The sequence below is a fragment of the Camellia sinensis genome, chromosome 5 (assembly GCF_055761805.1).
Source record: "Camellia sinensis isolate YWXY chromosome 5, ASM5576180v1, whole genome shotgun sequence".
Classification (NCBI taxonomy): Eukaryota; Viridiplantae; Streptophyta; class Magnoliopsida; order Ericales; family Theaceae; genus Camellia; species Camellia sinensis.
Genome location: NC_138965.1, coordinates 108,633,441 through 108,660,860, shown reverse-complemented (window position 1 = coordinate 108,660,860; position 27,420 = coordinate 108,633,441). Strand labels below are relative to the sequence as shown.

The 27,420-nt window shown below is 36.3% G+C and overlaps 2 protein-coding genes across 2 annotated transcripts; both read right to left on the bottom strand.

Moving 5' to 3' along the window:
• Positions 1-11,198: 11,198 nt before the first annotated feature.
• LOC145791605 (uncharacterized) lies at positions 11,199-12,200 on the bottom strand. The gene is made up of 2 exons (XM_082871980.1): positions 11,763-12,200; positions 11,199-11,585 (listed from the first exon to the last, which is right to left on the bottom strand). Exons 1-2 carry the CDS (start codon positions 12,198-12,200, stop codon positions 11,199-11,201), a joined length of 825 nt encoding a protein of 274 aa, XP_082728106.1.
• A 5,970-nt stretch (positions 12,201-18,170) lies between these two features.
• On the bottom strand, positions 18,171-19,688 carry LOC114258168 (zinc finger protein ZAT9). Its single transcript, XM_028198056.2, has one exon. It carries the CDS (start codon positions 19,555-19,557, stop codon positions 18,481-18,483), a length of 1,077 nt encoding a protein of 358 aa, XP_028053857.2. The 5' UTR covers positions 19,558-19,688; the 3' UTR covers positions 18,171-18,480.
• Positions 19,689-27,420: the final 7,732 nt, after the last annotated feature.

Below are 27,420 nucleotides of genomic sequence, written 5' to 3'. Positions count from 1 at the left end.
GACTAGAAAGAATGATGGAACTAATAACTGAAAGACTAGATCAACAACAGAATCAACAACCCCCACCTCCTGCTCCGGTACAGCCGGAACAGAATGTGAATGTTAATGATTGGGACATAATTGCTCTCACCCAAAAGTTTAGTAAAATGAAACCGCAGTCTTTTTAGGGAGGCCTTGAACCGTTAAAAGCTGAAGCATGGGTTCTTGAGACAGAAAAGTTATTTGAAGTGTTTCCGTGCTCTGAAGCACATAAAGTACTGTTAGCTACCTTTACCTTGCAAGAAGAGGCCAGAAGGTGGTGGATGCTTATCCGCGATGATAATACTGTAATGACTTAGGCTCAATTCAAAGGAGCCTTCTTTGAAAAGTACTTCCCTCAGTGTGTTAGGGACAGAAAAGTGACTGAATTTGAACAGCTGAGACAGGGCACAATGTCCTTGCCGAATATGAAACAAAGTTCACCGAGCTTGCTAGATATGCACCACACATGGTGGACACTGATTATAAGAAGGCCAGAAAGTTTGAAGGCGGCCTTAATGTTGCAATACTGGACAGAATAAATGTTCTGAAATTATCGAATTATGTAAATGTTCTTGACCGAGCTTTGATGGCTGAATCGAACATCAAGGCATTGAAAACTGAAACACCAGCATCTAAATGGCGTGGTAAAAGGCAAGGTTTTAAATTCAAGAAAGGCAAGCATAGCCCATTGAACAAGAAACAGAATACGGGGTCAACAACTAGCCCCAGCCAAGGGAGTGGTTTCATACCACCCTATTCTGAGTGTGGCAAGAAGCACAAAGGGGTCTGTTACAAAATATCTGGAGCCTGCTACAGGTGTGGCAAGGTGGGCCACATGGTTAAAGACTGCCCCTCTGCTCCACAAGCCAATAGTAAAGCTGCACCAAGCATGGCAGCATCAACTGTTGCACCAAAACCGAACCCCAAAGCTACCGGGAAAGAGCCCATGAGGCAGGGTCGAGTGTTCGCCCTAGTACTGGGAGATGTGCAGAATACCGAGACCGTTGTGTTAGGTATTCTCTCTATTTGTACTCAAAATGCTTATGTACTGATTGATTCGGGGTCTACGCATTCATATGTGTCGCATGCTTTTTTGCGAAAACTGAATAGACCATTAGAACCCATGAATTATCTGTTAGCTGTATCATCACCCGTTGGGGGATCTATGACTTGTGCATATATGTACCCTGCTTATGAAATTATTGTTGAAGATGCACATCTGTATATTGATTTACTGCCACTGAACATTGATAATTTTGATGTAATATTGGGAATGGACTGGTTAACGAAATACCATGCTACTATAGACTGTGTAATGAAACAAGTAGTTTTCCGTCCACCGGGTTTACCCGAATTTGTGTTTAATGGGGTTGGAGTGTACCTCCCCCGTATTTGATTTCATTTGTGAAAGCTGTTAAATTGATTAGAAAGGAGTGTAAAGGATATCTGTGTTCTGTATTGACTGTATCTACTGATGATAATGCTAATGTGAACAGCATTCCCATAGTCAGAGAATTCCCAGATGTTTTTCCAGATAATCTGCCAGGGGATTTAATTGACAGGGAGATTGAATTCACCGTTGATGTGATTTCGGGTACCCAGCCAGTATCTAAAGCTCCTTACCGAATGGCTCCGACTGAATTGAAAGAATTGAAAGTGCAACTGCAGGAACTGCTAGATAAGAAGTTCATCAGGCCCAGTACTTCACCGTGGGGCGCACCTGTTCTGTTTGTGAAAAAGAAAGACGGCTCACTAAGACTATGTATTGACTACCGTGAACTGAACAAGGTAACTGTGAAAAATAAATACCCATTGCCACGTATTGATGACTTATTTGATCAGTTACAGGATGCTCAAGTGTTCTCTAAGATCGACCTCAGATTAGGATACCATCAGTTGAAAGTTAAACCAGACGACATTGACAAAACTACTTTTCGAACGAGGTATGGACATTACGAATTTTTAATTATGCCTTTCGGAGTTACAAATGCAACTGCTGCATTTATGGACCTCATGAACAGAATCTTTAAACCATACCTCGATGACTTTATTGTTGTATTCATTGCTGACATACTGATTTACTCCAAAAGTATAGAAGAACATGAACATCATCTGAGACTTGCCCTACAGACCCTAAGAGAACAGAAACTTTATGCTAAACTGTCTAAATGTGAATTTTGGCTTGATCATGTTATGTTTTTGGGACATGTTATTAGTAAGGATGGAATTTCAGTTGATCCACAGAAAGTTGAAGCAGTAGTAAACTGGCCTAGACCAACAAATGTGACAGAAGTCCGAAGCTTTTTGGGTTTGGCTGGATATTACAGAAGATTTGTCAAAGATTTCTCCAAAATTGCCTTACCGTTGACTCAGTTAACTCAGTAAGGGATATCATTTGACTGGACTGACCAAAGGGAATCAACATTCCAAGAATTGAAAAATCGACTTGTAACTGCACTGATTCTTACCCTACCTTCAGGTACGGAAGGTTTTACTGTATTTAGTGATGCTTCTCATAAGGGTTTGGGATTTGTTTTAATGCAGAATGGGAGAGTTATTGCTTATGCTTCCCGACAACTGAGACCGCACGAAAAGAATTACCCAACCCATGACTTGGAACTTGCCGCAGTGGTATTTGCATTGAAAATCTGGCGTCACTATCTGTATGGGGCGACATGTGAGGTGTATACAGATCACAAGAGTCTGAAATACTTCTTCACACAGAAAGAACTGAACATGAGACAGCGGAGATGGCTAGAACTGATTAAAGACTATGACCTACAGATTTTGTACCATCCGGGAAAAGCCAACACTGTTACGGATACACTGAGCTAGAAATCGATTGGAAATTTAGCCTGTTTGCTCACCGGGCAGAAAGAATTGCCTTGTGACCTTGAAAAATCTAAAATTGAAATTGTTTTGCGAGAACAAGGTGGAACAATAGCTGCTATTTCTGTTCAACCGACACTGATTGAAGAAATTAAAGAGAAACAACAATCGGATGACTTCTTGAAGAAGATCATCGAAGAAAAGGAAACTAAACCAAGACCAGGTTTCAAATTTGAAAATAATGTATTGAAATTTCAAGAAAGACTGTGTGTACCGAATGATACTGAACTGAAAAGAAGAGTTCTGCAAGAAGGCCACAATTCAAAACTGTCTATCCATCCAGGGAATACAAAAATGTACCAAGATTTGAAACTAAATTTCTGGTGGCCGGGAATGAAGAAAGAAATTGCCGATTTTGTATCAAAATGTCTTCATTGCCAACAAGTTAAAGTCGAACATCAACGACCCGCAGGCTTATTGCAGCCCTTACCCATACCGGAGTGGAAATGGAAACATATCACCATGGATTTTATTGTGGAATTGCCTCGCTCCAGTAAAGGTATGGACTCAATTTGGGTTATCGTTGATAGACTGACTAAATCTGCTCACTTCTTACCTGTTAAGACAATTTATAATGCGAACAAATTGTTAGACTGCATGGAGTGCCTGTGTCCGTTGTTTCTGACAGGGATTCGAAGTTTACATCAAGATTTTGGCAAAGCTTACAGACTGCATTGGGTACTGAATTGAGACTGAGTAGTGCTTACCATCCTCAGACAGATGGCCAGTCAGAAAGGACCATCCAGACTTTGGAGGATTTACTGAGATTGTGTGTCCTTGATTTTCAAGGAAACTGGGAAAGCCATTTGCCCTTAGCCGAGTTTGCCTACAACAACAGTTATCACTCAAGTATTGGTATGGCGCCTTTCGAGGCATTGTATGGCAGAAAATGTAGGTCTCCGATTTGCTGGGCAGAAGTTGGAGATGGGCCTTTGCTTGGGCCCGAGATTGTATATGAAACGATTGAGAAAGTGAAACTGATACAACAGAGACTGAAAACTGCACAGAGCAGGCAGAAAAGTTATGCTGATGTCAGAAGACGAGACAGAGAATATGAAGTCGGTGATCACGTTTTTGTGAAAGTGACACCGATGAAAGGCTAGACTCGTCTTGGAGTCAAAGGCAAGTTAGCGCCAAGATATGCCGGACCGTATGAAATTATAGAGAAAATCAATCCGGTGGCGTATCAAGTTGCGTTTCCTCCTGAAATGGAGCATATGCACAACGTCTTCCACATTTCTATGTTGAGGGATTACCTCCGAAATCCTTTCCATGTAATAGAGCCTACTCGTGTAGTGCTGAGTGATGACTACACTTACGAGGAACGGCCTATTCAGATTGTAAACAGACGGATCAAGAAGTTGAGAAACAAAGAGATCCCGTTAGTGAAAGTCGACTGGCAAAACCACAATGGCGTGTATGCCACTTGGGAAAGGGAAGATGACATGGCTAAAAGATATCCTGAACTGTTTCCACTGAATCCTGTTTTCTTCCAAAACGAAGGTAACTCGAGTTTAGAGGACTAAACTCTTTTTAAGGAGGGGAGACTGCAACAACCCTCACCACTGTTTACCGATAAACTACCGATTACTGCTAAACTGAGACTGATTATGATTGGTAATTGAACTAATTGAAATACTGGACTGACTGACTGGAATCTGAAACTGAATTGATTAAGTATATCTGTTATATTGCATTTCTATCTGTTGCCTGTTTGATTATCTGTTCATGTTTTTATGTTTAAACTGCAAATTGAAGGCTTTATCGGCGGCCGAACCGGAAATTGATTAGTGTTTTACGATCATCATAATTTATGTGATTTTATGCTGTATTTATCTGAAATTCGATTTGGTATGGTTAAATTAGATCAAATATTGATAAATTGCAAACTTGGACTTAATCACAACCTTGCCATGCCTAGTGACCCACTAACTAAACATGTTGAGCCTTATTACACTTGACCACAAAACATTTTCTTCAGCCATTCCTTGAGAGCATAGTCGACTAAGAGGAGAGAGTGAGAGGAATTGAGTTGTTCTTGAGAGTTTGGCTTAGAGGACTTGAAGAATTGAAGGTTTCTTTGCAATTGAGCTTATTTTCTTGAGCTTGAAGATTTAAGGTTGGTGTTTCACCCTCTCATTTGTGTAATTGAGTTGTATCTTGCATAGTCCATGGTTAACGAGTGGTCCAAGTCTAGAATTGGCTTATAATGTTGAATTGTAGCATAAATCATGCATGTATACTTGTATCCTAGCATTTTGAGGTTGAATACATGGAATTTGGTACATGCATGTTTATATTTTTGCATTGGACCATGAACTCATCTTGGTTTTGAAGGAATTGGCTCATTTGAGCAAGTAATTAAAGCTTTGAATTGGTTTAAACTCATGCATGTCATGTTTGAGTTATGTTCTTGAGTTTTGGTTTGAAAATGAGTTTAATTGATCTTCCTTTGGGTTTTGATTTTACAAATTTAGCTTTGAATCCTGTTTAACTATGAGTTTTGAAGTGTTTTCCAGAAAATGAGCCCAAGAGGATCGAATTTGGTGTTTGAAACTTGATTTTGAGCTTGAGGTTCGAATCTGGGAATTCCAGATTTTGAACTCACGCTCGAGCGGGGTGACTGGCGCTCGAGCGTGGAAATCGTGCTCCCAGCATTTTGTTCTGTTTTTAAGTCATGCTCGAGCGGGACCTTGTGTCTTACGCTCGAGTGGATGTCGAGCGCCCAATCGAGCGTGGATTTCACCTATCCAGCACTTTTGACTGTTTTGCAGTACGCTCGAGCGGTTGAGTCTGCGCTCGAGTGGAAACGTTTGTCTGCATGTCTGCTCGAGCGGATTAACCTACGCTCGAGCAGGACTCCTGTTTTTTTAAAATTCTAAAAATGTTTTTAAAGTGCATCTTTGCATCCTCATTTCATCCTAGGCATTCTTAGGCCTAGTTTAAGGCATCTTAATGAGGATATTGATGTAGAACCACACCGAGCCAAGATAGGGATTAAGTTATTATCTTTCCCAACTGTGTAGCTTAGTGTGTGTTCAATCTGTAAACTGTGTAGGGTTGGCGACTGGGGACGCGCTCTAGCCTAACTGTAGCCCAGAACTCTGTGAGTAACAACTGTGTAAAGATATGTTCAAAAACGATTATCTTCTGAACAATTGAACTGTTCTGTTTCTGAATTGATACTGTTAATAGAATGAATGTATGTCCTCTATTCTGAACTATATTGTGACATCCTTAGCAATTACTGTTACTGACTGTTACTGTTACAGAGATCTCTGTCGGTTCCCTTGTTGGAACCACTACTGTTTACTGATTGATGGCCATCATTGACTGTTCGGTCTTTCAACACCTACTGTTTACTGTACTATTATGCTAATGAATGTACCACATATGACTGTACTGACTGAACGACTGAAATACTGATTTAATGAACTGTTTTCATTATTGTAAGGACATTCATTCTAAACCCCTTTACGCATTATGCTATTCACTGGACTTTAGCTCACTGCTCATATATATATGTAGGTGTACAGGCACCAGACCGCGGCTAAAAGCGTCGGGGTTAAGCTCCAGTTTTGTCAAGCCAACCACTGTGCCTCACTGCGAGGTTCCGAGCCTGTCAAGCTATGGTGTAGGGGTGTTTTGATTTTCCCTTTCTGTCTCTGTAACTGTTTTGTAGACTGTACAGACTGTTACTGTACTGTTATATAGGGATTAGGTCCCTGATCTGGATGATTATAAATGTTGTACATACTGTTCTGCACTGTGTATATGTATATATGAAAAGTCTTTTTGGCATTCAGACTGTTACAGCTCATTGGACATTATTTATTTACTATATTGGCTTCCGCCAGGCCCCTGTACTCTGTTTTACTGTATTATTGTTAAGTAGGCCTTCGGTAATCTCGGATTACTGGCTGGTTACGGTGCTAAACCTATAGGGGCGGGTTTGGGTCGTGACACTACCACTGAAGATGATATTATCGATCTAATCGTTAAAGATGGTGTTGGTGCCATGCTAACTCAATGTGAAACTAGTGCCTCAATCGAACTGGATGATCCTATGATATGACCGATATACGACTTGCATCTATTTTTGCTTTTATTTCTTTTTCTCTCATTTTGCCATGTAACCGGGCTACTAACCCCTTTTCTGTAATCAATTTTTACATCAATGAAAATTCTACAACTTTTTGCACGCCCAGTGTTCTTTGATACTTCATTCAAGTTTATATGCACACTTTGCCGAGCTAACTAACTTGGCAAAGATTTTCAAGAAGTTGGTCAATCCTTCCAACCCACTTTGCCGAGCTAACCAACTCGGTCAAATAATTCAAAGAGTTGGTCAATCCTGCCAACCACCTTTATCAAGCTAACTAGATCGATCAAAGACTTCTAAAAAGTTAGTCAATCCTGCCAATCTACTTTGCTGAGCTAACCAGCTTGGTCAAAGATTTCCAAGAAGTTGGTCAATCCTGCCAACCTACTTTGCCGAGCTACCCAGCTTGATCAAACATTTTCAAGAAGTTTATCAATCATGCCAACCTACTTTGCCGAGCTAAACAAATCGGTCAAAGATTTTCAAAAAGTTGGTTAATCCTATCAATCTACTTTGCCAAGCTAACCTACTCGATCAAAGATTTCCAAGAAGTTGGTCAATCCTCCTAACCTACTATGCCAAGCTAAACAGATCGGTCAAGGATTTTCAAAAAGTTAGTAAATCCTAACAACCTACTTCGCTGCGTAAACTAGCTCGGTCAAAGATTTTCAAGAAGTTGGTTAATCTTGCCAACCTACTGTGTTGAGCTAACCAACTCAGCAAAGATTTTTCAAAGAGTTGGTCAATCCTGCCAACCAACTTTACTGAGCTAACCAGCTGGGCAAAGATTTCCTAAAGAGTTAGTCAATCTTGCTAACCCACTTTGCTGAGCTAACCAGTCGGACAAAGATTTCCTAAAGAATTGGTCAACCCTGCCAACCCACTTTGTCGAGCTAACCAATTCGGTCAAAGATTTTAAATTTCAGACTGAAGTAATACAAGCGCATAGTAAAACAAGAAGTCTAAAAAGGAAATTCTACTCATTTTAGTAATGCTGAACTAGAAGAAAGAAAAGATTACAAAGGTTAAAAATAAAAAAGCTTGAGAATGGTCTTATTTCACGGTCTTGGTACAGCTAGGCCATCAATATCTTCCAAACAGTAAGCACATTTTCCTACTAGCCCAACAACTTTGTATGTTCCCTCCCAATTGGGTCCCAATTTGCCATCACCAAGCATCAAAGTGTTCTCCATGACTTTGCATAGAACCCAATCTCCTATCTTGAACTACCTTGGATACACCACATTATTATACTTTATGGACAACTTTTGCTGATACGAAACAATATGAATTAAAGCTCTCTCTCTTCTTTCTTCCGCAAGGTCGAGCTCTAAAGTTATTGCCTCCCCGTTCAAGTCTAGATCAAAATTCTTACTTCTACTGGTGGGAAGACTGATTTCTAGAGGAATGACGACCTCCATGCCGTATGCAAAAGCGAATGGTGTTTTCCCAGTTGAACACCTTAGGGTTGTTCGGTAGGCCCATAAAACATGAGGGGAGTTCTTTAACCAACTTTCCTTTCACCTTTTCTAGCCTTTTCTTCAAGCCATCTAGGATCACCTTGTTTGATGTTTCGGCCTGACCGTTGGCTTGCGGGTAAGTTGGGGTGGAGTTGTAGAACTTTATCTTGTACTCTTTACTGAAGCCTTTAAATATCCTCCCATCAAACTGAGTGTCGTTGTCTGATATCAAAGCTTTTGGAATTCTAAATTGGGTGATAATGTTCTGCCAAAAAAACTTCTTGACGCCTTTCTCTTTGATGGAAACAAGTGCCTCTGCTTCAACCCATTTTGTGAAGTAATCAGTCGCTGCAATAAAGAATTTCTTATTGTCCGGCGCAGTTAGGAGTGGTCCAATTATGTCTAAACCCCACATTGCAAAAGGCCAAAGGCTGGTCAAAGATAAGAGTTCTCTAGTCGGTTGGTAGATTTGATGTGCAAACTTCTGGCATTTTTCACACTACCTAACATACTTCCCAACTTCTATCTGCATGCATGGCCACCAATATCCTTGCAAGATAGGTCGATAAGCCAATGACCTTCCCCCAGATGAATTTCACAATTTCTTCATGAATTTTGAACAAAAAGACTTCAACCTCGCTAGGGTACACACACTTCAAGTATGGCCCAGTGAAAAACTTTTTATACAATGCCAGAGATAGGGAAAGCCAAAATAGTTGTGACTTTGCTCAAATCTTGTTCACCTCCTTCTTGTTATCTAGTAGAATCCGATATTTCTAGAAAGTGATGATAGAGTCCATCCAAGAAGAGCCTATGCCGCTTCAGGTTTTTCAATACTTGGTCTTGGCAAGAAGTCAATTAACAAGGGGTTTGGGATAGAAGTGTATGACATTGACGCAAAACAAGCTAACTCATTTGCCTTGCTATTTTTATCTCGACCAATTTGTTTTATTCTGACGACTTTAAATTTTTTGATCTTTGTTCTGACTAGCTCCTGATACCTGGCCATTCTGTCTTCCTTTGCCTCGTACTCGCCAGATATTTGGTTAACCACTAATTGGGAGTTGTTGTACACCATTAGCTCGGTAGCCTTTATCCGGAAGGCAGATTTCAAACCAAGAGTGTTTCGTACTCTGCTTCATTATTGGATGTTGGAAATTCAAGTCTGATCATCCGCTCAATAGTTAGGCTATCTTGTGAAATAAGGACTATTCCTAGTCTAGCTCAATGTCTATTAGAAGCTCCATCCACAAAAAGCTTCCACATCTCTCCCTCGAATAACTTTTAACAAATAGATGGGTTTGAAAATGTCTTAAGGCCTAGAACTTTGATTATTTCTTCCAAGTTTTTGTCCACCATTTGTTTGTTAATCTCTTTGCTTGGTTGCCTTTCCATTTTCCTTTTAGGCATGTTATCGCAAATTGCACTTGTCGTTGTGCGGCTTACCTTATTACCCATTGGCAATGTGTTATTAACCTCAATGGGGGGTGTAACCACTGCCAGGCTCAATGGCACATTGCATGGTTCCTTTGCTTGAGGTGGTAATTTAACTTGTTGGTAAGTGGTGGGGGGTCGCGCTATTCTCTTGGCACTTGCCCCCATTTATTTAGTTTCTTCGGTCTAGTCGACCGGGCAAACAGTATGACTTCCTAGAGCGAACTCCGCCACAAAGTCTGCTAATTCTTGGGCCTTTATTGCCGTTCTAGGTTGAAACTTGATGTCAAATTATCCTAACTCCACTGCCCATTTTAAAATCCTTCCAGAAAAGTCCGCCCTGTCGAATAAGGCTTTCAAAGGGAATACGGTCAACACCACCACAATGTGCTCATGGAAGTAGTGCGGTAACTTCCCTGATGCCATCATTAAAGCCAAGGCTAGTTTCTCTAGTGACAAGTATCTTGTTTCGGCACCCAACATTATCTTGCTCATATAGAAGATGGGCAAGTGTTGTATTCCTTCTACTCGCACCAACACCGCACTAACGACATACTGGGAGACTGCCAGCTATAAGTAGAGCTCTTCTCTAGGTACTGGCGTCGCTACAAGTGGTGGAGAAGATAAGTATTCCTTCAAGCTTGCTAGATCTTGGTCACATTCTTTGTCCCACTTGAACTTTGCCTTGAATGCCTGGAAGAATGGTTTACATCGGTCTGATGACTGACTTATAAACCTGTTTACCGTGGCAGCTAACCATGTCAGATGTTCCGACTCCTTAACAGTGTTTGGCCGTTCAAGCTCATGAATGACCTTGATTTGGGAAATATCTACTTCTATGTTGCGATTGGTCACCAAGAAGCCTAGAAATTTGCCTGATCCCATGCCAAATGCACACTTGGATGCATTTAGCTGCAGCTTGTGAGTCTTCAGAATTTGGAACATCTCTGCTAGGTCATTGAGATGGTTTCACTCATCCTTTATCTTAAACACCATGTCATCGATGTAATCTTCTATTGTTTTTCCTAACAATGACGCAAATATTTTAGTGATCATTCGTTGAAATGTTGTCTCTGCCTTCTTTAGGCCTAAGGGTATGACCTTGTAATAGTACAACCCTGTTGGAGTCGTGAAGGATGTGAATCCTAGTCCGGTTCATATATAGTAATCTAATGGTATCCACGATATGCATCAAGAAAGCTAAGTCGATTGTGTCCTATAGTTAGGTCCACCAGTTGGTCCATCCTTAGTAAAAGAAAGCTATCATTTGGGCATGCTTTGTTGACTGTTATCTAGTCCACACAAATTTGCCACTTGCCATTCTTTTTTGGCACCACCACTGTGTTTGAAATCCACTTGGGATAATGGAGTTCTCTGATTGCCCCTACTTCCAGCAGGTTTTCCACTTCTTCAGCCACTACTTTGTCGTAGTGTAGAGCCGATCTGCGAGTTCTTTGTATAACTGGTCTGGCGATGGGGTTGACATTGCGTTGATGACATATGAAGTTTGGATCAATGCTAGGCATGTCGTATGGCGTACAGGCAAACACTTCAAGATTGGAGACCAAAAAATCCATGATCTCCTTTCTCTTAGTGCTAGACAAAGATGAGTCAAACAAAAAGAACTTCTCTGGGTTGCTCTCATCAATCCTTACTTCCACCAGATCTTCCACGGTCTTCTATTCAGTTGACTTGCCGACATCTACAAACATTTCATTGCTTTTCGGTTCCTCTACCATCTGTACAAACCCTTTGGTAGCTCGGCTGCTATTAACTATCATGAATCATTTCTTGGATATGATTTGGTCTCCCAAGACCTCTTCAATTACTCTGGCTTTGTTTGGGAACTGCATTACTTGATGGTAGGTTGAAGCTACGGCTCGTATGACGTGCAACCATGTTCTTCCAAGAATGATGTCATAAGTGGATGTGACTTTTAAAATCGAAAACTCCACTTGTTTGACCATCGAGCCAGCTTTAACCGACAGAATAATCTTGCCAACTGCCCACTCTGGCATAGAGTTGAAACCTACTGAGAGAGACATGGATGGCGCCAAGTCTTTGTCATCTAACTTTAATTGTTTGAAGGTTTCAGAATACATTATTTCACATAAACTCCCTTGATCAATCAAGATCCCCTTGATATTGAAAATTTTGACTTGCAAAGTAACCACCAATGCGTCGTTATGGGGGTTATGCAACCTTGCTAGGTCTCTGTCGGAAAAAGTAATGACATTCTTCACTTTTGTTTTCCATTTCTTTACGGTCAGCTGAATACTTAACACTTCCCTCATGTGTTCTGCCTTTTTTTATCATCCCCTTGAGCTCGCAGACGCGCTCAGGTTCAATGATCCCATGGATCACACCTTATGGCGAACCATCTACCGACATTCCGTCTAGCATATTTCTGTCATGAGGGGTTATCTGAGCTCCCCTTTCAATGTAACGGTCCAAGTGGTCTACTGCCACCAGTTTTTCCAGATGTTGTTTCAATGGCGTGCAATCCCTATTTTGGTGCCCAACTTCATCATGGAAAGTGCACCGATATCTTCTATAGCCTCTCTGCGCTTTCTCCAATTTGGCAGGCCGCTGAACAAAGGATTCATCACGTATCTCATTAAGCATTTGATAAATGGGCTTTTTTAAAAGCTGTCGTGATGGTAGTGCGAACCTTTAACTTTTTTGCTTTGGTGTCCTCATCATTTGGCAGACTGCTATTGTAGTTTAGTCTTTCTTTTTTGGCGACCGTGATTACTTTAGCCATGGTTGTTTTGTCTAACATCGTTATCATGATAGACCTCGCCTTAGCATGAGCGCCATCCTCTTCTACCCTGATGTGCTGATGTACTTTTTCCATTAAAGCTTCCATGGTAAGGGGGTGGGGGAAGTCATAGTCATGGAGTCCCTCAACCTATGCCCAACAGGCAAGCCACACTTGTACTGTGCGATAACTAGATTGGTGGGACATTTGTCAATCTGATTGAAGGTCTCCCAATACCTATTATTGTAGGACTTCAGCATCTCTTTCTCGCCCATGTCAATGGCAAGCAATTGATTGACCTCCACAAGCGTCTTTGTGTTTGTCTTAAACCTGGTGACAAACACTTCTGCAACCTACGCCCATGAGGCAATGCTGCCTTCTGGCAATCTCTTGAACCAAGTCAGGCCTAGGTCGCCAAAACTTGACGGAAACAAGATGCACATCAAGGCATCGTTTCTCCTGTGAATAGCCATCACTTGTCAAAAGTGGCTAAGGTGCATTTATGGATTTGGCTTCCCGTTGTAGATCATGAGCTTAGGCTAGTTAAAGCCTAAAGGCAGCAGTGCGTTCTCTATCGTCGGAATGAACGACGAGCTCTGTAATCTTGCTAGCATTCTGTCTGCTGCTCATAGGCAATGTGTAGCATTGACATTGCAACCTCAACACTTCCATGCATCCTATGAGCCAATCGCTACAAAGCAGATACCCTTTGGGAGTTTTGCACCTGGGCAATTTCTCTCTTTCGTTCTTTTTCCTCTAAAACAATCCACAAATTTTCCAATCTAGGCATCTCAATGTATCACAAAGAAGTTTTATGAGTGTACGAAGGTCAATAATTGCTTCCCTCAGTGTATAATCTTTCGGACCTTGTCCTATTAGACCTGGGTAACGAGTTCTAAAAGTCATTGAATAGATGTCGCATGTCCTGAGGCTTCTACTCTCAGAATGTGTGGGCATGACATAACCATCTCGATCTCTAGAAACGACGAGATTGCATTCGTCCCTCGCGAATCTCCACAGCAACCACGCCCTTGCATTTCACCTGGTGCTTCAAAACCTCAATGTATGCCGCTATCCTTCTTATCAACTCGTTTTGCTCTTTCACACGATCCTCCAGAACCTGGTTATCTGTTCTTCGCCTTTGTCCATCTAGGCTTCGGGAGTAGTAAGGGCTCCAACCATGCTTTTCTCGCGCACCCTTGTGAGGGTTCCGTTGCTGAGGGTCTAATTCTGCCATAGGCGGAGCAAGAGGCAAACCATCACGCTTCTTGTTCGCATCTGGCGTTTGGCCATCAATAGCAGATTAAGGCAGATCTTCGTTGTGTACCATTAACTCTTACTAAAGGAACACTTGATCAAAAGTTAAGTTCTCTGAGTTTTTCGACAGATGGCGCCAATTGTACAAGCACGAAACAATCTTCCCCCGTATAACCCTGTTGATCAAGCTTGCACTCCTCCAAACGTCGTTGTAACACTTGAAACCACAAACGTGAGCTTGCCAACGGGTGTGTGTCGAAAACCCTTTTCCGTTGCTGAGGGTCTAATTCTGCCATAGGCGGAGCAAGAGGCAAACCATCACGCTTCTTGTTCGCATCTGGCATTTGGCCATCAATAGCAGATTAAGGCAGATCTTCGTTGTGTACCATTAACTCTTACTAAAGGAACACTTGATCAAAATATAAGTTCTCTGAGTTTTTCGACAGATGGCGCCAATTGTACAAGCACGAAACAATCTTCCCCCGTATAATCCTGTTGATCAAGCTTGCACTCCTCCAAACGTCGTTGTAACACTTGAAACCACAAACGTGAGCTTGCCAACGGGTGTGTGTCGAAAACCCTTTTGATGCCTAAGTCAGCAAATTAACTAAGAGGCAAAAGATCTGTGAATTCGGGAGTACGAATTGAAAGGGTTTGGTTTGAGCTTTTATAGATTTCACATGACACAATCCTAGTAGGACTCTAACTCTCATTTGTAGAGTTTTTTTAGGAATCACATTCTTAAAGGATAATGTTTTTGCTTTGACACCCTTCTCACTGCAAGCCAAGTGAGATGGCATAACTCTTTGCTCGGCTACCGTCGTGCAACTGGACTACCTTTGTTCTGTTCTCCATTAGCTTAGTCGTGTAACATGCAGTGCCGTACAGCATGTACATGGCATGCCACCAAGCTAACGCTGTGCGACTATACTCCTAGCTCAATCAATCCTTTTACCTCGGTCTGTTTTGACCGCCTTCGCTCGCAGCTCAATTCAATCCTTGACCAACATTAAGAAGTAGCTAGGTCCCAGGATATGGATCTTTACTAGTCCGGTCAAACATCTTTGCTCGACCTAGTCTCTGTTTGGCCCAAAACCGTGATGTCTCAACTCATAGCTCGCCCCATTATGCGGCCTAGCTCTTGAAGACAATTCCAACTAGGTCAGTCCAATTTGGCTACACAAATTACCCTTTCAAGAAGGTAGTAAAATATTTTCAAATGCATGAAAGTATAACATTTCTTTTGCACAAATTAGTGCATGTGCCATTTGTACCTTCGTGAATTTCAAATTATTTTACCATTCTCCTAAATTTTAATAAGAGATTTTTTTTATATTTTAAATTTAAATAACTTTTATGTACAATACATTTTTCTATTAGGGTGTATCAAAAAAATCCCAAATAGCGATCTTATGATTTTTTTTTTTTTTAAGATCCAAAGGTCCTTTTCTTGTGAATTATACAAAGGGTCAAGTATAAATGGGCGTGTATTATGTGTTGAGAAACAAATATAAATTTTCTTATAATGTTGAAATTACTAAACGTGACACTTCAAAATCAAACTCCTTAATGCACTATTCTTAAACGTAACACTCAAATGTAATATATTTTTCCTAAACGTAATACTTCAATCAATATAACATAGTGTTTTTCCCAAATGTAACACTCAAATAAATGTAACACACAAAAACTTTTTAGTGTATTTTTTTTTTAAATGTAGCACTCTAATGTAGCACTTCAGTGTGACACTAGAAAGCCACACTTACAAAAAAACAAATTTCCACACTCGGCAATCAACACTTCAGCCACCAATTCCCCCAAAAAGAATCTTTCACATCTCACCTTTCCATTCTCATCTAAAAAAAGAATCAGAAAATTGAAAAAATGAATCACAAAAAGACATTCACTTAAACGACATTAAATCAAATATATGTAACTTTTTAAACCATATAGGACTAATTAATTCATAAGAAAATTCTTAGGATTAAGTGGATTAACATTTCCGCATATAAGATTTATGGATAAATTTTCCTTTCTATTATTGGAAATAAATTTTGGTAATTTATTTACAGCTTTTACTATTGGGGCCATTAGTAAATGAAGTCTTTTTTTGTTTGTTTTGGTTTAACTGGACCTTTTCATGGGGAGATTTTTTTTCTAGACTTTTCGACAGTAATTGAATTAATTTTTAAGAAGAGATTTTTTTTAATTTAAATAACTTTTATGTACAATACATTTTTCTATTATTGGAAATAAATTTTGGTAATTTATTTGCAACTTTTAATATTAAGGCCTTTAGTAAATGAAGTTTTTTGTTTTTCTTTTTGTTTTTGGGTTTAACTAGGCCTTTGTATGGGGATAATTTTTTTTTTTTTCTAGACTTTTAGATAATTGAATAAATTTTTAAGAAAAAATCAAATAGGTCATTTTTTTTATAAAATTTTTGTTGAGTCTTATTAACACATGAAAAAGTTTATTATGTATTAGGCCTTGTTTGGGGTGTGCTAAAAAAGTCAAAAAGTCACTATCCTACTTAAGTCATATCACTTCTGTACTACACTACTTCAAACCCAATCCATACCCAACTCATATTTCATAAAGTCAAAAAATATATTTATTAAGATCATCTCAAATCACCTCTTAATATGACTCCGTGAAAATTTTATTGGAAAAGTATGATTTATTGATTTTTTTAGCCTTTAGGATTAGGACCTTTAAACAATTTGTTTTATTGACTCTTGGATGAAGAGGTTTCTTATGGACTTTCAAATAAAAATGTGCATTTAGTATTTATGATAAGAAATATTTGACAATAAGATTTTTTTTTTTTTTTATTTTCTATTTTTTTTTTTTGAATTTCAAGAAAAGAATTTTGTTTTTTAGATAAACATTATTTTTTGGGTCTTAAACATTATTTTAGATAATATTACAATGCTTTTACTTGTGTAAATAATAATCAACAGATTACCATAATATTCTCTCTAGTCAAAAGTTGCTGAGATATACCGTACTAATCAGATTTCATAAATCCAAAATGAACAAATTATAGATAAATATCGCAACGTTTAGAGTTCTTAAAATTTTACAAAAAATAGTTTTGATAAAAAAGAAATTGAAAAAGAATAAAAAAAAAAAGCTTATTATTTTTATATACTTTTCTTTTTATAAAAAAAAAATCAAAAAAAAAAAACAAAATATGAAAGGGGGATTTATTGGGAGATTTTTTTTTTCAAATTTTATATATCCCAATTAATTCATAACATATTATTGTATTTTAATAAGCCTTATTATTTGGACAATTAATTTACTAAATTCTAATTTTCATATTTAAGGTAATTCATGGGTACTTTTATCTTTACAAATATTTTTGAACGCTTAGTACATCTAGCTTAGTGATATGAACATTCATATTTTATAGTATGAATGTTTGCATTAATATAAATATTATTATTAGGAGTATTTAGATAATTATGTCACCCATACAAATTATTAAAGTATAAAAAAATAATTTAAATTAAATAAAATATAAGTAAATAAAGAAAAATTTATGAATAACTACCCAATTTGAAAGTCAACCAGATTTTTGTCATTACTTTGTACAAGTGCCCATGTGAATAATTGTGATTGATTTTTTTTATTGTTTATGAATCAGTAATAATTTTCTACAACTACAACTGATCTGTAATTTCTTCTTTTTAATTTAGAATTTTTTTTCTAATTTTTTTTTTTAAAAATTAGTGATAAATTTTGTTAAGTTTATGAATCAGTAATAAATATTTTTTAAAGGCGTCACTAATTTATAATTTTTTTTCTTTTCATTTGGAATTTATTATTGTAAAATAATAAAAATAAATAATACTATTTTATCATATATCCATTAAAACAGTTTTAAAAAAAAGGGGAATTACAAAAAATATTTACAAAAAGGTAAAAAAAAATTATAATTATAATTATTAATATTTAAAATGTTTATCATCTTTTATGTAAATATTTTTTGTGATTATCAAATATGTGTAATTCCTCCTCAAAAAAATCAGTAATATAATGCAATGTTTTGTAGACTTAGAAATTTGGGAATGAAATAAATATTTCTGGTTCCATCATTAATGGATGCTCTAAATCAACTGTTACAATGGCAGAACCAAAATTCAAGAGAAATCAATTACAGACAATATTATGAATCCAAAGAGTAACCCAACTGATTTGCTAGTGTGATTACTAGTATCTGAATTACTCTATCAAATAATTTATGAATAATTGTATGTATTCAAATTTACTATGAAGCTTGATACAAAGATCTGTTTCAAAATTCCGTCTCATTAAAAAAAAAAATTTTTAAAATTTTAGCTCAGAATCAATGTAAACAGTTGAACTCAAGACATTGGTGTTCACTAGGGTGTTGACAGATCGGATTTAGTCAGATGACCTCTCATCTGCCATCTATCCGAATTTAGGCGGATTAAGAAAAATACATCTACATCGTCCGCTCATCCGCTCAAACTATTGAAATAGTCTACTCTATAGTAGATTGGTTCATGCCCTTCTATTTTAACGGATCAGGCACCCCTAGTGTTCACAAATTCAGCATCAGAAACCACCGAGACTTCGATTTGGCTAATCTCATCTTCATCAATCGGAGCTGGAAGATTAAGATCAATCAACTTTTCACTACCCAATTTCGATTTCACTGGTTTAGTAGCAACAACTGTAGAAGTAGTAGTAGTAATTATTGTTGATGATGATGATCCAATAACATGTGATCTTTTGTGTCCACCCAATGCTTGGCCAGAAGCAAAAACTCTGTAACAAATAGGGCATTCATGAACTTTCTCTTCTGTAACTCTAACCTCAGTCTCCAATGGCGGTTCACGAATCGAACCACCATTGTTGTGAGCTCTGTTCTTCTTGTGACTCGCTCTGTGACCACCAAGTGCTTGATAGGATCGAAACACTCTGTGACAAGTCTCGCACTTGTACTTCCCTCGAATCCGAGTCTTGTTGCTCTGTTTTTTGAACTCGTCCGAGTCGTACTCAGTCTGTTCATCTTCTTCTTCATCTTTTTCTTCGTTTCTCAATACCCATTTGTCTCTGGATAACATCAACAAGCAATAAGCGAGTCCTTCTTCTGGGGAGGTCTCGGAGATCGAACTCACCGGCGATTCGGGCTTGCCGGGTTGGCCCGATTTGGGTTTCTTTGACTCTGGTTCTTTCGAGGTCTGGTTATGGCAATGGTGGCGATCTGGGTCTGGAATTCCGGACCTCCGAATTCGCTTGGATCGTCTCCGAGTTGGGTTCTTGGATGACTCGGTCTCGCTCTCTCTGTCTTGAAGAACCACAGACGAGCCAGCGAAAGAGAACTCGGGATCGACTAATCGAATGCTCTTTTTTGGGTTCTCTCTCAACCCGTAACTCAACAAGCCTTTCTCTTCATTTTCTTCTTCTTCAGATGATGATGATGGAGTCGACTCAGCCTCTTCACCGAGTCGTCGATCATCTTCATCGTCGTTGTGTTGTTGTTGTTGTTCTGGTTTTGGTGGAACATAGAGATTCATCATGTGAGATCTCATGTGTCCACCCAATGCTCTGCCATTAACGAAGCTCTTGAAACAGAGCTTACACCTCTGTTTCTCCATCACAGAGAAAACCAAAACAAACCCAGAAAAGTGCTTTTGTGTGTATATGTGAAATGTGACTTCTCTTAAGAAGGAAGGAGAGAGAGAGAGAGAGAGGGTGGAAAGCAAGAGTAGGTGACAAGCATTCCTCTCCACCAAGAGATATATAAACATTTACAGAAATATAATTCGAAAGAAATTGCTGTAATTTGGGTTTGGATTTCACTTGAAAAAAGATTTTTTTTTTTTTTTTTTTTTTTTTTTTTTTTGGGCTTTGGTAAAAACGGAAAAAAGCAATAAATTAAAATGGAATTAAAGGCTTGTGCATGAAGGGAGAAAGAGGGAACATGTAACATGCAAGAGCTTTTACCCTCTTTTGTATTTATTAATTTTCCACCTTTCAAAACTCAATTTCCAAAACTACCCTTTTTAAATCTTGCTTTTTATCTCCAAATTTAATTAAAAATGCCTTGCTATTAAGAAACTCACTTACCCAAAAAATATCAAAAAAAAAAAAAAAAAAAAAAAAAACTAGCTAAAAAGTGTTCAAAAAGTTAAGTAGATAGTGTAGATTTTTCTATATATATATATATATATTTTTGTAAAAGTTAAAAAAAAAATTCAAGTGAATAGTCAAATTTTAAAATAACCCTAAATTTGGAGACAATTAATGATTTAACATAAAATCTGATTTACAAGTTTTTGTGTTCAAGTCTTATTACCTATATTATCTTTATTGTTGTATGATATATGCTGTATTGTCTGCTTATGGTCCTCTCTATGTGCGAGATGAGATCACATGTGAAAAGAGAGTTTTAGCATTCGTTTGGCATAATGGTTTAAGGTTAATATAGTCAAAAAAATAAATTAGAAAGTTAATAAAATAAAATGTCACATTCAAATTATAATCATTTTATTTTTTTTAATATAAAAGTTAAAAAACCAAATAGCTCCAGATTAAAATAACTAAAAAGCGAACCTACATCCCAAACGAATTCTTAGTATGATAAATATTATTAAGGCCTCTTTTCGGACATGGAAAAAAAAAGTCAATTTATTGGTTTATTTGGATCACATCATCTCTACTTTTTTGCACTTTTTTTTTTTTAAGTCAAAAATTAAACAAGCCTAAGTTCATTTTCTTATAACTTTATTTTTTTAGATATTTGATAATTTAATATCTAGTTCACAATTTAAATTCTGACTTTTTTTAATTGAACACTTGAGCTTGTTTTGGGAAATAGGTTAAAAACTGATTTTTTTGAGTTTTTGAGTTTTTTTTTTTTTTTTTAAATATGTTAAAAAAAACAAAGAGGAAATGTGATAAAAAAAAAATCAAAAAATTACTTTCAATCATATTCCCAAAACAAGCCTTAAAAATTAATTGTTTTTGCCCACAAAGTATACAATTCATGCCTTTCCAAGTCCTTTCTTTGTTAATTTTGAAATAAAAATAAAAATTTAAGAGAATTAATGGAAGGGTATTTTGGGAGTTAAGTGGAGGTTACCATATCCTTGCACAAGCCAAAAGAACTGCTGAGTTTGTTATAAGTAACGACGAAGCTGAGTAAAACAACACGTGATACAAACATGATCTGGCTGTGATCGAAAGCTAAATAACAACCCAATCAGAACAGCAATAGAAAACCCGTGTTACACTTGTCACACCCACAAAGCTGGTTTCAAACTACAACATGCACCCTCACAGCTTCAAAGAGTACTCTTGCTCAAGTTATTGCAAATTGCCATAATTAAGAGAGGAATCTGTTAATTAACTATTTTTTCAGATTTTGTTACTTTTTTATGAATTGATTTTTTAAATTTTTATTCACATTAACTTATTTAATTTAATTGAAATCATAAATTTCACCACAAAAAAAAAAAAAAAAAATTGTAAATTACAAACACACTTTATGATATTTGTTTAAAATACATATTACCTCCTTTGATTTTAGAAATTACAAATGTCCCTTGTTAAAATTTTCCATTTAATAGAATTGATAGAAAAAATGACATTCTAAACTATCCTCTTATACAACAATAAAATTATCAAAATTGTTAATTGAAAATATTATTAAAAACTGTTAATTGACTTAATAATTGATTAATGAAAAATGAGGTTATTTGTAATGCGATTAGAAATTTCAATCGGTGAGATGCAATTACCACAACCATAGAGGACAATTAGTATTTTAAACAAATATTAAAAGATATATTTGTAATTTATTCAAAAAAAAAAAAAAGAAAAAAAAAAGAAGACTCCTATAGATTACCCCGTCTAATTAGAACATAAGACTTCATTTGATTTGATTTTTTTATTTTTTATTTTTATTTTATGCTAATGACATTAGAGCCAAATATCAAAGAGAAATGTAATTTATCACCCATTTACTTCATTTATTTACATCATTTTTGATGCGTATTATCCAATAAATGTCATACTTATATGTAGGCCGATTATATTTAAAAATTAACAAAACTTAATATGTATCAAAAATCACATAAAAAGTAAAATTTTGTGATAAAATATTCAGGTGAACAGTCTGGAGGTAACAATATATTTTTATAATTGAAGGGATCAGAATGTATGGATTCATAAATGAAAGGGTCAAGTGATATTTCTAAATAATTGAGGGTGTCTTGGAGAAAATAATTCAATTTTGATATATTATGCTTTCTGTGCCTTTTATTTATTTAAATATATTTAATAAGTGGAAAGACAATTTAAATATAATTGACTAATTAGAGCATTTCAAAAATACTTGCCTTCAATTTTGGATCTTTGGTTGAAATGTCTAATGAAAATGAAGGGTTGGGAAGCGAGTGGAAACTAACCTCCCTTTGAGGATGGAGTTTTGTGTGGTAGTGAATGCCGTTTTCTTTGGGGAAGATGGTAGACCAGATGCCTTTACTCATGGTTGGATTTTAATAGTACTATTGCTAAAAAGCAATTTAAAAAAAAAAATTTAAAAAATGGATTATGAAAAAAAAAAAAAAAATTTGTAGAATTAAATGGGTTTAATCTTAATTTTTTTTAGGAAAATTTACCCATAAATCCTAGTTTTTGAAAAGTTGAACCATTTAGTCCTAAAAGTTTTCTTATGCTCCATTTAGTCCCATTTGCACATTAATCTAATGTTTCAAACATTAATCTGATGTTCGAAATCTAATGTTCGAAACATTAATCTGATGTTCGAAATCTAATATTCGAAACATTAATCTGATGTTTAAAACATTGTAATGGGACCTTTCAGTCTATAAAAAAACTTTTAGGACTAAACAGTGTATAAGTTATTAATTTGGGATTTATTGGTGCATCCCCCTTTTTTTTATTATATTTGTTTTTTTTAATTATAAACTATTCTGTAATTTACTCTATTTTATGAGTCATTATTTTTTTAAAAGACATTATTTAGATTAAAAATACGTCTCATATTCACAATTTCTTTTCTTCTCATTTTAATGGAAATGCAAATAAGAGTCAAACGGCAAAGCTAGTTCAGTGGTTTAAGAAAGATTTGGGACCAATAATTTATTTATTTTTTTTTTATATTTTTTTGATTGGGGGACCAATAGTTAGTTGTGAGATTTTGAGTTAAATTATTATTAGCATTATCTTATGCGATACATGTAATTTGTGAATAAAAAACTCACATAAGAGTTGTCAACCAACAGCATGGTTCTTGAAGCGACACAAAATAGTTAGAAATGATCAACTCAATCTTATTCAGTTCTTGAGTTGGTTTAGAGTGACTCAAACTAACCCAAAAAATATATATCATATACAAGTTCACTCTCTAATTATTTGTCTTTATCTTTCTAGGTGTTATCTTTTATAATTATAGTGGTGGAATTTAGATTATGAATATTTCACTCTAAACTATTTTATCCTAAATTTTGTTTGAAATGATTATTTATTGAAAATTTCAATTCATGTTGGTGGTTCAACCCTATTTTATTTGGACTGGGGATTGATTTGGTTTGAAAGGATAATTTGTTTGATTGTAAATCCAAAAAATTAAAACCAAGTAAAGATTAATTTGATTATGAGTTTGACACCAACTCAAACCAACATGATTCATGTTTACCCCTAATTCAATTTAACCCTCATCCTCAGACAAGGGTTGCGTGTTACAACACGGTGTTGTGAGGTTCATGGGGACTTGTCTTTAGTTAATATCGTTAATTCGAACTGTTCATATTGTAAAATTTGTCGAGTAGACTATCTATGAAAAAATTTAGATTAATTGAGTATCTATAACCTCAAAACAAGACCATATTTGTTTTAAAAAAAATAAACGATTAATATAATTTTGATAATTTATTTTAAAATAATTAAGACTTGATTATAGGGTTATATATGTTCGATTAATTTGATTTTTTTCATAGATAATATGTTTAACAAACCTTATATTATGAACAATTCAAATCATTAAAATAAGTTCAGGACACGTCTTCATAAGGCCACACAATGTTGGAAATGGTTTGGAAAAATCTGGGTTTATAATAGATTTTTTTCCTAACTTTGGTCTATTTTTTAGGTGGGCCCCGTGCGTCGATTTTCTCGGGTCAAAGTGGTAAAGCGTTCTATGCCGCATTGTGATTCATGTGGTATATTTGGTTGCTCAAAACCATTACCGAGTGAATGGGAAATTGAAACCAAAGTATGCTCCATGGAAATGGAGTTTTGGTGGAAAATCCTTAAAGGTTTAAATAAGGCTTGTTCCACATTGATTTGGTGGGAAGTTTTGAATGGGTTTATAAAGTATGGGATTGGAACTTAGGGTGTGCCCCAAGGGGTACCCAAGTGTTTTAGAGAGGGAAGTTATGGGCAAAATGGGCTGGACCCATTGGACCCAAAAATCACCACACGCGCGTCGTCGTCTAGCGGGCTAGGCTATGGCCCGAGTGCGTGGTGTGTGGTTGGGTTGGGCTTGTCCAGCCCAATATTTATTTTTTTGGGTAAAAAACATTTGAATTTAATTTTATTTTTTGGTAAAATAAAATCTAGAATTCAAATTAATTCCGAAAATAAACTGGTCCGATTTTTCCTGTACACCCAAACAGGGCCCTTCCCGTTTGACGTCCACATTCTGAAAGCACTGTGGAGAGGACGAATCTGTCTTAAGGATACAGTGTCAAACACTGGACTTGATCAGATATTTATTAGAAGAAAATAATTAAGTTCTTTAATTTATTATTCTGTTTTATTTGTTTATTAAATCAGATTTTAATTTTGTTTTTGTAACAAAATAAAATCTGTTTTTATTTATTTATTTATTTATTTATTTACTTATTTCTAGTTTGATTTTTGTAATTAAACAAATTCTCTCATTTTCTTTATTTCTTTATATTCTTGTTATTGTTTAGTACACAACAGAATTTAATCTATTTAAATACAGTGAAGATTGTCCAACAATCTTAAGACAGAATCATTTTTTGGTATCTTCATTGTATTTAATTTTCTGTAATTTCATAAAGAGATATTCTGGTTGAAAAAACAAATAGTGATTTATGCTATTTGACAGATAGTAGTAATATACTGTCTCTTTTCTTTGACAGATAGTAGTAATATACTGTCTCTTTTCTTTGACAACTAGTAGTAATATACTGGTGTCATTAACAATTGTAGAATATTGATTTGTGTTACAGAAAATTATTGTGGTATTTTATTTTTCTAGTTTTAGTAACAAGGAAAATAAAATTATTTTGTGTTATAATTTATTTTCTGGTTTTAGTAACTAGAAAATTAATTTGCGTTTTAATTTTTTCTGATTTTTATAATAAGAGATTATGGCTACTGCAACTGAAACTGTAACTGGAAGTGGTACTCCGATTGTTACACCAACACCGGTCCCTATCCAGAACCATGTTCATGTACCAATAAATCATGGAGAAAAATCAAAAAATTTTAACGGTACTGAGTTTAAAAGATGGCAGCAGAAGATGCTGTTCTATCTTACAACTCTTAATTTAGCCTGGTTTTTCCATGAAGAGGCTCCAGCACTTAAAGATGGTGAAAGTGATCGGCAAGTTGTTGCCGCTGTAGATGCTTGGAAACATTCAGATTTCCTGTGCAGAAACTACATCCTTAATGGCCTTGACAACATGTTGTATAATGTTTACAGTCCTCTGAAGTCAGCAAAAGAATTGTGGGATTCTTTAGAGAAGAAATACAAGACAGAGGATGCCGGCACGAAGAAATTTGTTGTCGGTAAATTTCTGGACTTTGTTATGGTAGACTCTCAAACGGTAATTTCTCAAGTTCAAAGTTTTCAATTAATTTTACATGATATTCATTCTGAGGGTATGTCTCTAAGCGAGTAGTTCCAAGTCGCTACTTTAGTGGAAAAGTCACCACCGGCTTGGAAAGATTTCAAAAATTATTTAAATCATAAACGCAAAGAAATGACCATGGATGAATTGATTGTAAGATTAAGAATTGAGGAAGATAACCGAAAGGCTGAAAAATCCCATTGAGTCCAAGACTAATGTTGTTGAACAAGTTCATAAATCACATAACAAAAAGAGGAAGTTTATTGGAGATAGTCCTAAACAAGGCGACATCAATGGCAACAAGAAGTTCAAAGGTAAATGCTATAACTGTGGCAAGACTGGACATCGAGCTTCTGACTGTCGCCGCCCTAAGAAGGATCATGGAAGTACAACCAAGAAGACTACCAATCAGACCAATGTAACTGAACTATATTATATCTCTGACGGGGTGAATGACATCAACCTCTGCTGTGGTGTCTGAGGCTAACTTGTTTGGAAATCCCGAAGAGTGGTGGGTTGACACTGGAGCAACTCGTCATATATGTGCGGACAAGAAGATGTTCACTACCTACCATGAGGCTGCAAATGGTGAACAACTTTTCATGGGAAATTCTTCTACTTCTACTGTGGCTGGACGAGGAAAAGTGATCTTGAAGATGACATCAGGGAAAGAACTGACCCTCAACAACGTACTGCATGTACCTGACATCCGGAAGAATTTAGTTTCTGGTTATTAGTTAAGTAAAAATGGTTTTAGGCTTGTTTTTGAGTCTGATAAATTTGTATTAACAAAGAGTGGTATATATGTTGGTAAGGGATACATGAGTGATGGTCTCTTCAAACTAAATGTAATGACAATTGTACCGAAAGTTGCTATGAATAAGAATAACACATCTTTTGCGTATATTCTTGAGTCGAATTTATGGCATGGTAGATTAAAATATGTGAATTTTGATGCTTTGCGTAGATTAATTGGTTTAGATTATATACCAAAGTTTGAAATTAATCCTAATCATAAATGTGAAGTTTGTGTAGAAGCGAAACTAACTAAGGCTCCATTTAAATCGGTTGAAAGGAAAATCGAACCTCTAGAATTAATTCATACTGATGTATGTGGTCTAAAATTTGTTCAAACTAGAGGAGGCAAAAAGTATTTCATAACATTTATCGATGATTGCAGTAGATATTGTTATGTTTATTTACTTAGAAGTAAAGATGAAGCTTTAGAAATGTTTAAACTCTACAAAACTAAAGTTGAAAATCAACTTGGTAAAACCATTAAAATGGTTAGAAGTGATAGGGGTAGTGAATATGATGCACCATTAAATGAATTTTGTGCACAACATGGCATTATTCACCAAACTATAGCACCTTATTCTCCATAGCAAAATGAAATTGCTGAAAGGAAGTATAGAACCTTAAAAGAAATGATGAATGCCATGTTACTAAGTTCAGGCTTATTACAGAACTTGTAGGGGGAAGCAATATTGTCTGCTAATTATGTTCTTAACAGAATACTCCATAAGAAAACGAACAGCACTCCTTATGAATTGTGGAAAGGTCGACCGCCTTCCTACAAATACTTAAAAGTGTGGGGGTGTTTGGCAA